We start from the raw sequence: 15742 nt of genomic DNA on the forward strand, positions 1-15742 counted from the left end.
GGAGGGGGATATTTTGGGTATCGCGGGCTAGTATGCACAATATAAAATGGTCACCTAATATCAAAAATGTCATCAAAAAAGCACAACAAAGAATGTTCTTTCTGCGCCAACTCAGGAAGCTCAAACTGCCCAAGGAGCTGCTGATACAGTTCTACAGAGGAATCATTGAGTCTGTCATCTGCACCTCTATAACTGTGTGGTTTGGTTCTGGGTAAACTCCAACAAGAGTTCTGACACAGACTTCCCAGAGAATAATCAGAACTGCAGAAAACAAGGCAATTGCTGCCTAACCTGCCTTCCATTGAGGACCCTGTATATACTGCCGCAGCGGGTCAAAAAAAAAAGGGCTGTGCCAATATTTCCTGACCCCTCGCATCCTGGATACATAACCACTGTTTCAACTCTTACCCTCTAAACGTCGCTACAGAGCACTGCACACCAAGACAACTAGACATAAGAATACAGTTTTTTCCCAGATGCCATCACTCTGTTAAAACAAATAATTCCCTCGATAATGTTAGAAGCTATTTATTATACATTTATTATATAATTACTGCACTACTTTTTTCATCATTCCTATTACCCATCTCCTCCCACTTATGACTGTATGACTATAGCCTGTGCTGACATTTTATTTTATTTTATGATTTTACATTTTATGTTTTCATTACTACTGATTGTTTCCTGATTGCTTACTAGACCTATATGACAATCATTAAGTGCTGTACCTTATGATTCTTGACAAATGTATTTTTCTTTTATGTACACTGAGAGCATATGCACCGGAGACAAATTCCTTGTGTGTCCAATCACACTTGGCCAATAAAGATTCTATTCTATTCTATTCTATTCTATTTTGGTTGAGAAAGAAAGACTTCCCGCGCCTCTATGGGCCAAGTTACCAGGGCAACGGGGCTGGGCGGAGGCCTAGGAGGGAGCGGCTTCCGAGCAACATGCACCAGATCGACGCTCCTCCCCGGGATCTCTGGATGACTGGACTTCTGGCGCTGAATTGAATGCGCCGGATACGTCACTGCCCCTCACATGGCGACATTCAAACGTCAACCGGAAATATAAAAGCTCGTATTTCACCCCCTACCTCTTTGGGGTAGAAGGGACAATCTGGACAGAAATGTCGCCTCTGCTAGAAGAGGCGGGGCTCTGGGTCTTTTCCGGCGGGTACCATAGAGCCCAAGGAAGCCTAGAGTGGCCGGTTTTTTTACCCCACACAGCAAACGGAACGAAAGGGGAAGTTTTTAGAGGATGGACCCATCTCGGGTCATGCGGGTGGAGAAGGCGGGAATGGCGGAATCCATGCAGGAAGATTTGGAATCTCTGGCCCGCGGGGGCTTTCGGTGTCGCCTCTGTCACGTGACGGTGGCCAATAGTGAGTTAAAGTTAAAGGATGGGGCCTACCTGGGAGGGTTGGTTTTGCAGTGGCTAATTACATTTATTTAGTGATGGCATACCTGTGATGTAGTGATGTAGGACCTGGCTGTGGTTATTCAGTAGGGACATTCCCAGAGGCGCTCTGTTATGCTCGCTCTTCCTGAGCACTGCTCTACTTTTTATGCGTTGTTATCACAGTATGATCGCAGATCCCAACTAACAGGAACTTCGAGGTCCCTAAGTTTTTATACTCCCTTTAACTTTTGTAAGGAAAGCTGTGTCCTCCAGTTTGCGAGCTCTGGGCAAGGCTGTGAATGATAGGACTTGGAGGTCACTCATTGATGCGGTGCTGTGAAGTGGCAGGTACTGCATTTCATTGCATCTTAGTGTTCATGTTTATGCCTTTACATGGATTTGTGTGAGAGACAAGACTTGTTCAATCACCTATTCAGGGAGAACCGCAAGAACTAATGACTCTGGAAGAATGGCCATGCTAATAAAAAAAAGGGCAGTGACTTACATTGATGCATCACAATGGGTAGACGTGTCTGTTTGTAGTTGTAGAAAAGAGCAAGAATCTAGTAGCACCCTAAAGACTAACACAATTTCTGACATGGCAGGAATTTTTGTGAGTCATAGCTCACTTCTTCAGATCAAACAGCTCTAAGCTTCTTTTCCATCCTTGATTTTTAAAAAGTTTCTTAAGATTCTTCTCCGCATCCTGGCTTTTCACTGTCCTGTGTTCCTCAGCTGTCAGCTGGTGTAAGCTATAGCACCTGAATGGAACTTTCATGTGCAGAGGTAGTATACTTCTAAATATCAGATGTTTGAAGAGTTTGGATTTATATCCCCCTTTCTCTTCTGTAGGAGGCTCAAAGGGGCTCACAATCTCCTTGCCCTTCCCCCCTCACAGCAAACACCCTGTGAGGTAGGTGGGGCTGAGAGAGCTCTGAGAAGCTGTGACTAGCCCAAGGTCACCCAGCTGGTGTGTGTGGGAGTGTACAGGCTAATCTGAATTCCCCAGATAAGCCTCCACAGCTCAGGTGGCAGAGCTGGGAATCAAACCCGGTTCCTCCAGATTAGATACACGAGCTTTTAAACCTCCTACGCCACTGCTGTTGAGGACAAATCACAAATTGTTGCTTGTGAGCAGCTTCTGATTCAGAGTGGCAGGAAACAATGCTAAATTAGACAAGCCTTTGATCTGATCCAGGAGAGGTTTTGTATCAAGCAAGAACTTATGCCTGTTTTGCCTGGACTAGGGCCGCTTTCTTTTCTTATCACATCTCTCCTATGCATACAGAGCAGTGGTACTGTGAAAGTGTCCTCATGCAGGTAAAATCACATTAATTTTTCACAGAATCATACAGTTGGAGGAGACCACAAGGTCTATCAAGTCCAAGTCCTGGACTTGGACTTGATATTCTGCCATGCAAGAACACACAATCCAAGCACTCCTGACAGATGGCCTCTGTTTAAAAACCTCCAAAGAAGGAGACTCCCACCACCCTCCGAGGCAGCGTATTCCACTGTCAAACAGCTGTTGACAGTCAGAAAGTTCTTTCTAATACTTAGGTGGAATCTTTTTTCCTGCACCTCGAATCCATTACTCCTTGTCCTAGTCTCTGGAGCAGCAGAAAACAAGTTTGCTCCTTCTTCAACATGCCATCTCTTCAAATATTTAAGCATGGCTACCATGACACCCCTTTTCCAGAACATAAACATGCCCACCTTCCTAAGCCTCTCCTCACAGGGCATGGAATCCAGATCTTTTTCCATTTTGGTCACCCTCCTCTGGACCTGTTCCAGCTTGTCAATATCCTTCTTGAATTGTGGTGCCCAGAACTGGACACAGTGTTCCAGGTGAGGTCTGACCAATGCAGAATAGAGAGGTACTGTCCCTTGATCTAGGCACTATACTCTTATTGCTGCCACCCAGAATTGCATTGGCTTTCTTAGCTGCCACATCACACTCCTGACTCATGTTTAGTGTGTGGTCTACTAGGATTTCCAGATCTCTTTCATATCCTTTCCAGTTTGCTAATATTGCCCCAGGATTGCTGTACCCAAATCTTCATAAGCGTGGCCCTAAATGATTTTATCTTCCTTGAATTTGAAAGGCAAGGTCAACAGGAAGAGATCATTTTTGACCTTGTGCTTCCTGTTCCAAAGTTGTTGCTGAAAAGCCTTGGTTTTATATTACAGAACCCAGCCTGGATGATCACCTTCGAGGGAAGAAACACCAGCGTCTGGAAAGCCTCCGCTCAGTTCGCCAGGCCCAAGAGCTTCGCAGTGTTTTTGTCAGCGGCTTCTCCAAGGGGACACCAGCCTCAGAGCTGAGCGACTACTTCCAGGCCTATGGGGAGGTCATCAATGTGGTGATGGACAAGGATAAGGTGAATTAATATACACCGGGTGGGAGACAGGAAGGAGACTGTCATAATGAGATTGAAGCCTGCTGTATTCCTAAAGTTTAGGATGAGCTCCATCTCCAAAGAGCCAACTGCTACTGAGACTGAATTTTCCATTGTGATAGTCTGGAAACAACAGTTACTCCGTTTGGTTAAGCTGGAATATGTCACCCCTTTGTCTACATTCCAGATGGTACTTTTACTGTGAAGTCCTAAGCAGAGTTACAGTAAAAGTAAAGTTGGTCCCCTTAGGCAAGCACCAGATCATTACTGACCCATGAGTAATTTCACAGTTTGATGTTTACTCAGCAATCTGTGTTTACACTGTGGTTTGCCATTGCCTTCCCCAGTCATCTTTACCTCCAGCAGCCTCATTTTTCCTATCTTGGAAGGTAGGGAGGCTGAGTCAGCCTTAAACTGGCTGCCTGAAACAGGCTTTGGTCAGGATCGAACCCCTGTGCCACAGGGCTCCTTTAAGCAGAATTACCATTTTTAAAATCCACTGAAGGTAGATAGAACAAGTTGGATTCTGAGTAAGCCTCCATAGGGCTGCACTGTCTTTGCCCTCTTCCCACTGGCTAACAACAAACAAACAAAAAGCTTAAAGGCAAGATAGGAGGTTTTTTAAATATTAGTCATTGCAGATTTTCACAGAATAAAAATGCACATCACGAGGTTTGCAGAGAAACCTATATCATGTTGAATAAATCTCATAATGAATTTAGTTTTAGCTTGATTTATTCACTAACTGGGAGACTTTGAGGAATTGCAGGGGGAAAGAAAGGATTTGGAAATCTGTCCCTTTAAGAGTTAATTAAATTGAACCTTAAGCTTCCTGTTTCTTCACTGACTCTGTCCATCATATTTTCCACACACAGAACCCGAATACAATGGAACAGGTTCTCCCCATTCATAAGTGCCCTGTGTCAGAGGCATAGTGGGGCCAAATGGGGCCCGGAGCAAAATGGGGCCCCCTGCACCCACTTACCTGAGTTGGCGCCGTGCAGCCCAGGCTCCAGCCGGGGGGTGGGGCCTGGCTGGCTGGCTGCTCCGTGCAGCCAGGCTTGTTGCGCTCAACCCTGCAACCTTTCTCCAGCCAAGTCTCAAAGCTGGAGAAAGCTACTATTCTGGGGGCAGCCTGGCTGGTGGAGCGGGGCGAAGGGGGAGGGGTGTGCGGGGCAGAAAATGTGACCCCAATGGTGTGTGCCTGGTGTACTGTGCGCCCCCCCGCCCTGTTGTAGCTATGCGACTGCCTTGTATATTTCTGCCTCACCCCTAAATTGGTAACAGCAGGAAGAAGTAGAAATGGTGCCGTCCAGAAGTTGATGCTTCCCTTTCTGTTTTTGTGTCTTGGGCCCCCCAGGGTGTCTATGCCATTGTCGAGCTACAGGACAAGGAGGTCCTGGAGAAGGTGCTGGCCCAGCCCCATCACAGCCTGGGGGGTCAGAAGCTGCGTGTCAAGCCCCGGGAGAAGAAAGACTTCAAATACACCCAGCCCAGGAAGCAGGGGTCTGCCAAGCGAGAGCAGCTGAGCCCCAAGAAATTGGCACAAGAACTGTGCCAAGCCGATGATGTGAGTGGATTCTGCTTGTCGTATTTCTAATGAATGTGGGAGAACTAGAGTGGGGAGGAAGAGCACCTCAGTGGAAGAGCACCTGCTTTGTGTGCAGAAGGTTGCCGGTTCAGTCCCTGGCATCTCTAGCTAAAAGGATCAAGTAGTAGGTGGTATGAAGACCTCTCTGCCTGAGACCCTAAATGCCAGGACGAGTGTGACTGTCTGGTAAGACCTTAGTTGTACCTTAGTTCAGTTCTGCAGGGTCTGTAAGACAGAGATGTTCCACCAGGCGTATGGTGGAGGACAAGAAGATCAGCTGGCCCCGCTCTCCTTTCCTCCTCCTTTTTTCCTTGTTTTCCTCTCCTGTCTCCATTCCCTACAGGACCTGTGAGTTTCTTGGTTGTTTTTGGTCCCCGGATTACCACAGTAAACCAGTTTCATCCACCGCTTGTATGAGGCGGTCATATAGTTTCAGGACATCCCGTGTTGCGTTAAACTGGGATCTATGGTTTTAAATTGCATGTTTTAATTTTATATTTTTATGCTGGGAGCTGCCCATGGCCTAACCTGACCAAGAAAGGGCAGGGTACAATCTAAATTTGTGTTTTTAAACATTGTATATTCTTATTTAGAACTTCATACAATGTTTTTCTCTCACTGGGCCCCTGGTGAAACGTCGCGATCCTACCTTTCAGCCAAGGTGGCCTCCAAAGAGGCTTTCGAAACCAACAAAAACCAGCAAATAGCAGTAAATCATCTAGAACACACTCGCAGTCAACAGCTAAGAGCCAAACCTCTGTATTTATTCTAAATAAAATAATGCTAACCCAGAAGTGGGTTAAATCTTATATTTATATTGCAGTATAGTGTAATTATCTTTGTTGGGGGCTCCCCTGAGTTCAGCCTGGCTAGGAAAAGGCAGGGTATAAATCAAATACATAAATAAAAATTTAAAAATAAGGCTGTTTCATGCGTTCAACCAATCTGAGTACGATGGATCAGGATCAGTGGGCAACAGCTTACGATAAATGAACAGAGGTGGTATCTCCCCAATAGGTGGATGCCCAGATGTCTCTGCTGGTGCAGCAGTTTGAGTTTTCAGAGGGGGAACGGCGTCTGCGGGATTTGCTGGTCACTCTCTTCCAGGAAGTATTCTTAGAATTTTTCCCTGGTAAGTTCCTTCCCACTCTCGAGCTCTTTCACCCGATCCACAGCTCTAACCTTGAATTAACTTCCTGTGACTTATTATTTCCCCTTTCTCCCATTCATCCATCCAGGCTCCGCCATTCTTCCCTTTGGCTCCTCGGTGAACGGCTTCGATGTCTCTGGATGTGACCTGGATTTGTTCCTAGACCTTGAGAAGACCAAAAAATTCCAAGCTTCTACCAAGAGTCCTGCTGAGCCCCTGGTGAGAGGCCAAGCAGGGAAGAGGCAGGGGACATGGGGCAGAGTGGAGTTCCTAACATGTCCTTCAACCATTCCTGGGGTTCCTTAGTCTGTGATCCACAATACAGACTTGGAAGCAAGTTCCACTCAATCTGTAGGGCACAGGTGTCAAACTCGCGGCCCTCCAGATGTTCATGAACTACAGTTCCCATCAGCCCTTGCCAGTATAGCCAATGCTCATGTTGGGAGGGACTGATGGGAATTGTAGTTCATGAACATCTGGAGGGCCGCGAGTTTGACACCCCTGCTGTAGGGCATACTTCCATGCTGTTCTTCTCAGAATGGGAATGTTAGCTTTTTGGTTAGAGTTGTCTACCAATTCAGTTTTTCAGTCTAGTTTTTAAACACTTGACCCCACTGACCTGTTGAGACTGTTCTACAAAGATGCCCTTTTTGAAAAAGGGTTCTTAATACCACCAAGCCCTGACCTGGACGTGGTTTGTATTTTAAATCCAGCTACTATGTACATAGACAGTAACATGAAAATTACTCAATGCACATGCAAAGAATAATTAGGTGTATGTAGATTGTACATGTGTTCACTGTAACTTGTGTTCACTGTAACTTGGGAGAGATTTCTGAGATTAGGCAGGTGGCTACACAGGAGAAGGTTTTCTTGATCATGGCACCAAGAGTGTGGAACTCTCTGTCCTGCTCCCTTCAGCATGGTTTAGTGCCTAAGAGTGGTAAGACTCTAATCTGGGGAACCGGGTTTGATTCCCCACTCCTCCACGTGAGTGACAGACTCTTATCTGGTGAACTATGTTTCCCCACTCCTCTGTGTGAGTGTTGGACGCTAATCTGGTAAACCAGATTTCCTGTTTCCCTACTTCTTCACCTGAGTGGCGGACTCTAAACTGGTGAACCATGTTTCCCCTGCTTCTCCACTAGAGCGATGGATTCTAATCAGGTAAACCAGGTGTGTTTCCACACTCCTTCACATGACCAGTGGCCTCTAATCTGGTGAAGTAGGTTAGTTTCTCCACTTCTACCCATAAAGCCTACTGGATGACCATGAGCTAGTCACAGTTTTCTCAGAACTCTCTCAGCCCCACCTACCTCACAAGGAGCCTGTGGTGGAGGGAGGGGCAGGAAGGCGATTGGTAGCTGCTGTGAGACTCCTTAAGGTAGACAAAAAATGGGGTATAAAACTCAACTCTTATTTTGTTGCCATCTTCTGCCAGTGGGTGAAGACTTTTTAAAAATTCATTTGAAATTCGTCAGTAATCCTTCCTTCAATATGTCTATTTTTAATCCATTTTGAGCAGGCAGGCAGGGTATAAAATTTTTCTATAAACAAATATTGAGTTGAATAGGCCTAAAGGAGCAGCAGTGGCATAGGAGGTTAAGAGCTCGTGTATCTAATCTGGAGGAACCGGGTTTGATTCCCAGCTCTGCCACCTGAGCTGTGGAGACTTATCTGGGGAATTCAGGTTAGCCTGTACACTCCCACACACGCCAACTGGGTGACTTTGGGCTAGTCACAGCTTCTCAGAGCTCTCTCAGCCCCACCCACCTCACAGGGGGAAGGGCAAGGAGATTGTAAGCCCCTTTGAGTCTCCTGCAGGAGAGAAAGGGGGGATATAAATCCAAACTCTTCTTCTTCTTCTAAAGAAGTTTCATGTGTTCCAACATATTCTTCCCCCCCACCCCCCCACTTCTCCTTCAGGCTGAGGATGTAGCCAGCCCTGAGCCAGACTCACACTCAGAGGATTCAATCTTGAGTGACATTGACCTTGCCTCAGCCACGACGCCTGAGGTTCTTGAGTTGGTCGCCACTGTGCTACAGAAGTGCGTCCCAGGTGTCCACCATGTCCAGGTTGTGCCAAACGCCCGTCGTCCGGTTGTCAAGTTCTGCCACAAGGAGTCTGGCCTGCGTGGGGACATCTCCATTGATAACAAGTATGGTGTGTTGTGTGTCCGTGATATTAACACACGGACTTTACAGGAATGTTTCTTGCCCACTTTTCCCTTCCCTCTCACACCCATTTTCTAGGCCCAGTCTCCTGTCCTTTGGAAGACTAGTTAGATTAATTTGCCAGTCTCTAGGTTAGAAGGAGCCTTGTGGCACAGAATGGTAAGCTGCAATACTGCAGTCCAAATTCTGCTCATAGAATCATAGAGTTGGAAGAGACCAAAAGGGCCATCAAGTCCAACCCCCTGCAATGCAGAAACACATAATAAAAGCACTTCTCACAGATGGCCACCTAGCCTCTGTTTACAAACCTCCAAAGAAGGAGACTCCACCACACTCTGAAGTAGTGCATTCCACTGTCGAACACCCCTTACTCTCAGGAAGTTTTTTTCCTGATGTTTAGATGGAATCTCTTTCCTTCACCTTGAACCCATTACTTCTGGTCCTAGTCTCTGGAGCAGCAGAAAACAAACTTGCTCCCTCACCAACATGACATCCCTTTAAATATCTAAACATGGCTATCATGCCACCTCTTAACCTTCTCTTCACCAAACAAAACATACCCAGCTCCCTAAGTCTCTCCTCGTAGGGCATGGATTCCAGACCTTTGACCATTTTGGTTGCCCTTCTCTGGACCTGTTCCAGCTTGTCAATATCCTTGTTGAATTGTGGTGCCCGGAACTGTACACAATGTTCCAGGTGAGGTCTAACCAAAGCAGAATAGAGAGGTACAATTACATCCCTCGGTCTTGACACTATACTCCTATTGATACAGCCCAGAATTGCATTGGCTTTCTTGGCCGCCGCATCACACTGCTGACTCATGTTCAGCTTGTGGTCTACTAAGACTCCCAGATCATGGTCTGAGTTTGATTCCAGTGGCAGTCTGTTTCAGCTGGCTGGCTCAAAGTTGGCTCAGTCTTACATTCTTCCAAAGTTGGTAAAATGAGTCAGTGGCTTGCTGGGAGTAACGTGTAGAGATGACTGAGGAAGGGAATGACAAGCCACCATGTAAACAAAGCCTGCTTAGTAAACGTCATGCTGTGAAATCACCCCATTGGTCAATAATGACCTGGTCCTTGCACAGGGGACTACTTTACCTAGGTTCTGTGCGGCAGATGTTATGGTGACAGCTGCGCTTTCCCCCTTCATAAAGAAACCGACTTATCGCTGGTTTCTCTCTTTGGCAGGCTGGCGCTCCGCAACACACGCTTCCTGCAGCTTTGCACCGAGACAGACGAGCGGGTGAGGCCATTGGTTTACGCTGTGCGCCACTGGGCAAAGCAACAGGCATTGGCAGGTAAAGCAGAGGAGTAAAGGCCTGGCCCACTAGATCTGGAGACCCAGGCAAAAAAACCAAACAGTGTTCCTTGTGTACAGGCTAACATGGGGCGCCATTCATTGGGAAGGTCTCCTGCTCAGGCCCCCATTGAAATGAATGGGAGGGCCAACAGGGCACTGTCGAAATTTAATTGATGAGCCTTGACTGGATAAGTTCAGGTGAGCCACTCATGTGACGCAGCTTTACACTGACACAGCGCTCGGCTCCCTGGAGTCCTGTGTATTCTACGTGGACTGATAAGGGCTCATCTGGACTTTCTACTGTTGAACAGCCCTTACTGTCAGGAAGTTTTTCCTGATGTTTAGGTGGAAATTCAGAGCTCAAGGTAATTGAGGTTAGGTTTAGATGGCCAGGGTGGAACCAGAGACAGTGGGGTATGTGGGGCTGGGTGCTGGGGAAAAGGGACTTCCTTTTGCTCATGGCCTCCTCTTTCCTATAGGGAACCCATTTGGTGGTGGCCCCCTCCTCAATAACTATGCTCTGACTCTGCTGGTGCTCTTTTTCCTGCAAACCCGCAACCCTCCAGTCCTCCCCACAGTTGCCCGCCTGAAGGAACTGACAGGTAAGCAGAGCTAAAATCCTCCTGCCATTCTTCCTTGCACCTGTGAGATTAGTGTTCCCACCATTTCTCTCTTCTCCTTACCTGCAGAGAATGAGGAACAAACCGTGGTGGATGGCTGGGACTGCAGCTTCCCCAAGGATTTGACCCGGCTGGAGCCGAGCAGTAACACAGAAAACCTTTGTGAGTTGCTCCAAAGATGTGGAACTTGGAGTGCATGGGCTTCCCCCCTTTTCTGTATGGTTGAGGTCTGGGGATATTTCCCTGTTCCAATAGGAATAGCTCCCTGCCTTCCAATTGAAGGAAGTTAGATTTATACCCCCCCTTTTCTCTCCTGTAAGGAGATTCAAAGGGGCTTACAAACTCCTTTTCCTCCCCCCCCCCCACAACAAACACCCTGTGAGGTGGGTGGGTCTGAGAGAGCTCCAAAGAACTGTCACTAGCCCAAGGTCACCCAGCTGGCGTGTGTTAGCGTGCACAGGCTAATCTAGTTCCCCAAATAAGCGTCCACAACTCAAGTAGCAGAGCAGGGAATCATACCCAGTTCTCCAGATTAGAGTGCACCTGCTCTTAACCACTATGCCACTGCTCTTAACCACTGTGCCACAGCAGTGGCGTAGTGGCTAAGAGCAGTGGCTAAGAGCAGGTGCACTCTGATCTGGAGGAACTGGGTTTGACTCCCAGCTCTGCCGCTTGAGTTGTGGAGGCTTATCTGGGGAATTGAGATTAGCCTGTGCACTCCCACACATGCCGGCTGGGTGACCTTGGGCTAGTCACAGCTTTTCGGAGCTCTCTCAGCCCCACCTACCTCACAGGGTGTTTGTTGTGAGGGGGGAAGAGAAAGGAGATTGTAAGCACCTTTGAGTCTCCTGCAGGAGAGAAAGGGGGGATATAAATCCAAACTCTTCTTCTTCTCTTAAAGAGAGCAATCAAGTCCCCTACTCTTATCCAGACTGAACACTCCTAAGTCCTTCAGCTTTTCTTTGTAGACCTCCAGCCCCCAGATCTTCCTTGCTGCTCTCCTCTGCACCTGCTCCAGAACTGTGCAAAGCACTCCAGCTGTGGCCTGGCCAGCATAGGGTAGAGCAGGTCTATGACATCCTGCAGTTTGGGTGGTGTGCCCCTGTTGATACCATTTTGAGAAAACCCTGGCAGCAGATATTTGGTGCAAAAGGCAACCTCCAAAAAAACTTGTTCCCATTTTTTTATATCATTTTTTTATAATCCCCAAGATTGAAAAAAAAAAGTGGGACAATTACTCAATGGGGCTGCGTCATTCATACGTGGTTTGGTCACGGCCTCTACTTTCTGAGCTGGGCTATAGAAAACTTGCTCCTCCCAGTACAGGGGCGGTCCTTCCCCTTTCCCCCCAGTTTTCACAGCCCTGTGCCCGAACAGGTCACTGTTTTTGGAGCAGCTCCACTGAATCAAGCTTGTGCTGCCTTATTTGTTCAAATTTACATCCTGTCACTCACAACAAATACTGTTCAAGATGGCTAACATGATTTTTTTAAAAATAAATTTTATTGGTTTCCATATAGTACAGAAAATATAAAAATAAGACGAGAAATAAGCATGATTGGTTTTGCCTTTCCATAATATACAGACTATCAACGGAAAACTTAATGAGAAAGAATAGAGTTGCAATATTTTCTGCTAACTTCTATCGTCCATAACTTGGCTGCGTAACTCTCAGAGGGTGGTCTACACGGCCCACCAATGTCTTTTAAGTTTCCCCCCAAAAAGAAAAAAAATATTGTTATTCATTTTAGACGTCTAAATTCCTTATAATAGATAGACATCTAAAATGAATAATAATTTTTTTTAATTAACATGATTTAAAACCAATTTAGAACAAGTTAAAACCGTGACTTAAAACATTAACTAACAGGCTTATAGAACAACAATTTAAAACCAATATAAATAAAAAACAGTAAAATCAGTACAAAATTCTAAAAAATATCAGTATCAGAAGCCTTGGAAGAAAGGTGGTCATATATTTAGCTTTTAAATACATGAAATATTTATACACCCAACTTTCTCCCAAAGCAGGTCCTGACATGTTTGGGGGGGAAGGTGGTCATGGAAATATTTCCCCACATTTCATTTCATTTATTACATTTGTAGGCCGCTGTTCCCCTTTTGGGCTCAGCGCAGCTCCCCACAATCTACAAATATACACTAATAATGTAAAGAACAATAAAATAGGAATAAAAAATCATAATAGTACCCATCACCACAATAATGGTAAAGTGTCATAAAACTCAGTGGTGACTAACATTCAGTGTTATTTCCTATGGCTATAGATAGGGGAAGGATGGAACAATACAGGAGAGGCCACTCATGGTACCCTGGAACTGCCTCAGCCATAAGTCTGGCAGAACAGCTGGGTTGTATGGGCCCTGTGGAACTGCATCCTGCAAAGCCCAGGTCTCATCTGACAGAGCGTTTCACCAGGCTGGAGCCAGGGCCAAAAATTCCCTGGCCCTGGTTGAGGTCAGCTGCTGTAGTGGTTAAAAGCGGTGGGCTCTAATCTGAAGAACCGGGTTTGATTCCCCACGTGAACAGCAGACTCTTATCTGGTGAACTGGATCTGTTTCCCGACTGCTACACATGAAGCCTGCTGGGTGACCTTAGGCCACTCAAAATTCCCTCGGAACTCCCTCAGCCCCACCTACATCACAAGGTGTCTGTTGTGGGGAGAGGAAGGCTCATTCCGCACATGCAGAATAATGCACTTTCAAACTGCTTTCAGTGCTCTTTGAAGCTGTGTGGAATAGCAAAATCCACTTGCAAACAGTTGTGAAAGTGGTTTGAAAACGCATTATTTTGCGTGTGCGGAAGGGGCCGAAGGGAAGGAGTTTGTAAGCCGCTTTGAGGGTCCTTACAAGCGAGAAAGGCGGGATATAAATCCAAACTCCGCTTCTTCTCTTTTGCTGACTGCAGGGCTCTTTGGGGGATGCAACAGGAGAGGCCATCCCACGTTGCACCCCGATGACTGTCTTTCTCACTAGCCATCTGCCTTCCTTTCCAGGCACCCTGCTGGCTGAGTTCTTTCATGTTTTTGGAGACTACAACTTTGCATCCTGCATGATCTCACTCCGGGAAGGCCAGCCGCTGCCTCTGCCTGGCGTCCTGGAGTCCACAGTAGGCAGCAAACTCAAGCTGGGACCCTTCAACCTCCAGGACCCCTTCGAGCTGAGCCACAATGTGGCCGCCAACGTCAACGAGAAGACGGCACTGCGGTTTCAGCGTTGTTGCCAGGCGGCTGCCAAGTACTGCCGTAGTTTGCAGTACCAGCGCAAATCCAGCAAAGGCAAGATCTGGGGCTTGGTGCGCCTCTTCCAGCCAGGCACTGCCGAGGCCGAGACCCCGGCTGCCACCGGGCTCGTCATCAGCCTCCCCCTGACTCTGGCATCGCTGCCTGCCCAGACCCGCAAGCAGCTGAGCCAAGCTGGGAATATGCATCAGTGCTGGTTCCAGAAAGTCTGTTCTAGCATCGCCTTTGTCTTGAAGGATGTACTCAGATGTGACTGCTTGGAGGCACAAGAGGGGTCAGAGCGGGAAGGAGAAGCGGTCACCGAATGTAAACAGAGAGAACAGCAGACAGAAGCGGATGCTGAACAGCCATCGTCGGCAGGGCACAAGCGCTCCCTGGACGAAGAGGAAGCAGATTTATCTTCTCCTGCCCCTAAGAGGCTGCGAACAGATACTCTGTCCCCAGAGGGGGAAAGCATGACTTGGAACTGTGCCATGTGGCGCAGGGTGTGGCTGGGACGCCGCCGAGTCAGGCGACAGCTCCGCGGGCCACAACCCAACTCACAGTGCGCAGCTGGTTCTCTGGAGCTGGAGGCAAAAGTATCTGAGGCCATTTCCCAACAGGAAGGAGAGGCAAGACCCACAGATCCTTTGCTGCAGTTCACTGTTCATGCCCGAACAGGGGCTGATTCTTCGGGTGAGCAAGGTATGCGCATCAGTTTGTGCTTTGAGCCGGCTCCCGAGCAGGCAGCTGCCTTCCAAGAGTTCTTCCACTTCTTGCAAGGGTTCTTGCCCCGAGCAGTGGAGCAGCACGTGGTGAGTGCGACCTGAGCTTACCGAGAGGGGTAATTTGCACAGAGGGCATTTTTACCCCATTTGACTGGGGGGCTGATTTGTATAGAGTATTTTTCCCCTTTGTGAGAATGAAAGGAAAGAGTTAATGACAAAACTGAAAGGCAATGTGATTCCCAGTCTTTTTGGCTATGCATAATTTCATTTTTATGAACCTGTGATTCATATGAATATCATTAGGTTCCCTTTAGAAGTGCTTTCCACTGGTTAGATTTCGTAGGCTAAAAAACAGGGAGGATCTTGCCAGTTCATGACCCACTGGAGAAACTTACAATTTGTGATCTGATGGTACTGACTTTTCCCTTTCAGTCATCCCAGAATTCACAGGTACACTGCCTCTTTACAAAGAAGTTCTATTATCAAAGAATACCCGGACTGGTTCATATTGTCAATATTATTTTTCTTTGTTTAGTGAACTTGGACAAGGAGGTTATTCTATTGCTGTACAAGAGCAATAAAGTCATCTGTTCCCTGTAAAAAATAAAGACGTTCCATTAATTTATCATGGCTCATAGCTGTTGATACAATTCTCCATCAGCTTGTCCTGCCCTTTCACCTATTTAAATAAAGCCATCTGTGATAATCGAGTTGTGAATTACACAAATCATGGATGTGCTGTGCAGAAAGGCATCTTCTGCCTCAGTCCCGAAAGTGCTGCCAATTGCTTTTTAAGAGATTGCTACAACACACAGCAGCCATATGAGGTCAAATGTTCCCAGTTTGCGGCCATTTAGTCACATGGGGGGCAGAAAATCGCCCCCCAAATCCCTCCTCCTCCTCCTTGGGTCCATACACAGTGGCGTAGGAGCAGCAGTGGCGTAGGAGGTTAAGAGCTTGTGTATCTAATCTGGAGGAACCAGGTTTGATTCTCCGCTCTGCTGCCTGAGCTGTGGAGGCTTCTCTGGGCAATTCAGATTAGCCTGTACACACCCACACACGCTAGCTGGGTGACCTTGGGCTAGTCACAGCTTCTCGGAGCTCTCTCAGCCCCACCTACCTCACAGGGTGTTTGTTG

The 15742-nt window shown here is 47.1% G+C and overlaps 1 protein-coding gene across 2 annotated transcripts; it reads left to right on the plus strand.

The window, feature by feature from the left end:
- Positions 1 to 1214: 1214 nt before the first annotated feature.
- On the plus strand, positions 1215 to 15229 carry TUT1 (terminal uridylyl transferase 1, U6 snRNA-specific). Of its 2 annotated transcripts, none has more exons than XM_048512578.1 (10): positions 1215 to 1387; positions 3595 to 3785; positions 5155 to 5373; positions 6412 to 6526; positions 6633 to 6763; positions 8471 to 8703; positions 9907 to 10016; positions 10498 to 10620; positions 10708 to 10800; positions 13652 to 15229. In XM_048512578.1, exons 1-10 carry the CDS (start codon positions 1264 to 1266, stop codon positions 14704 to 14706), a joined length of 2394 nt encoding a protein of 797 aa, XP_048368535.1. In that variant the 5' UTR covers positions 1215 to 1263; the 3' UTR covers positions 14707 to 15229. The 2 variants fall into 2 exon arrangements, with proteins under 2 accessions (XP_048368535.1, XP_048368543.1); XM_048512586.1 differs by having other exon boundaries at positions 1217 to 1387; positions 5164 to 5373.
- The last annotated feature ends 513 nt before the right edge of the window (positions 15230 to 15742 follow it).

Source organism: Sphaerodactylus townsendi, linkage group LG01 (assembly GCF_021028975.2).
Source record: "Sphaerodactylus townsendi isolate TG3544 linkage group LG01, MPM_Stown_v2.3, whole genome shotgun sequence".
NCBI lineage: Eukaryota > Metazoa > Chordata > Lepidosauria > Squamata > Sphaerodactylidae > Sphaerodactylus > Sphaerodactylus townsendi.

Excerpts from the sequence above, each read along its gene's own strand:
- TUT1 (XM_048512578.1), top strand. The coding sequence starts at position 1,264 with ATGGACCCATCTCGGGTCATGCGGGTGGAGAAGGCGGGAATGGCGGAA. Across the intron at positions 8,704-9,906 it reads GACATCTCCATTGATAACAA|GCTGGCGCTCCGCAACACAC; the intron begins GTATGGTGTGTT and ends TCTCTTTGGCAG. Across the intron at positions 10,801-13,651 it reads CAGTAACACAGAAAACCTTT|GCACCCTGCTGGCTGAGTTC; the intron begins GTGAGTTGCTCC and ends CTTCCTTTCCAG.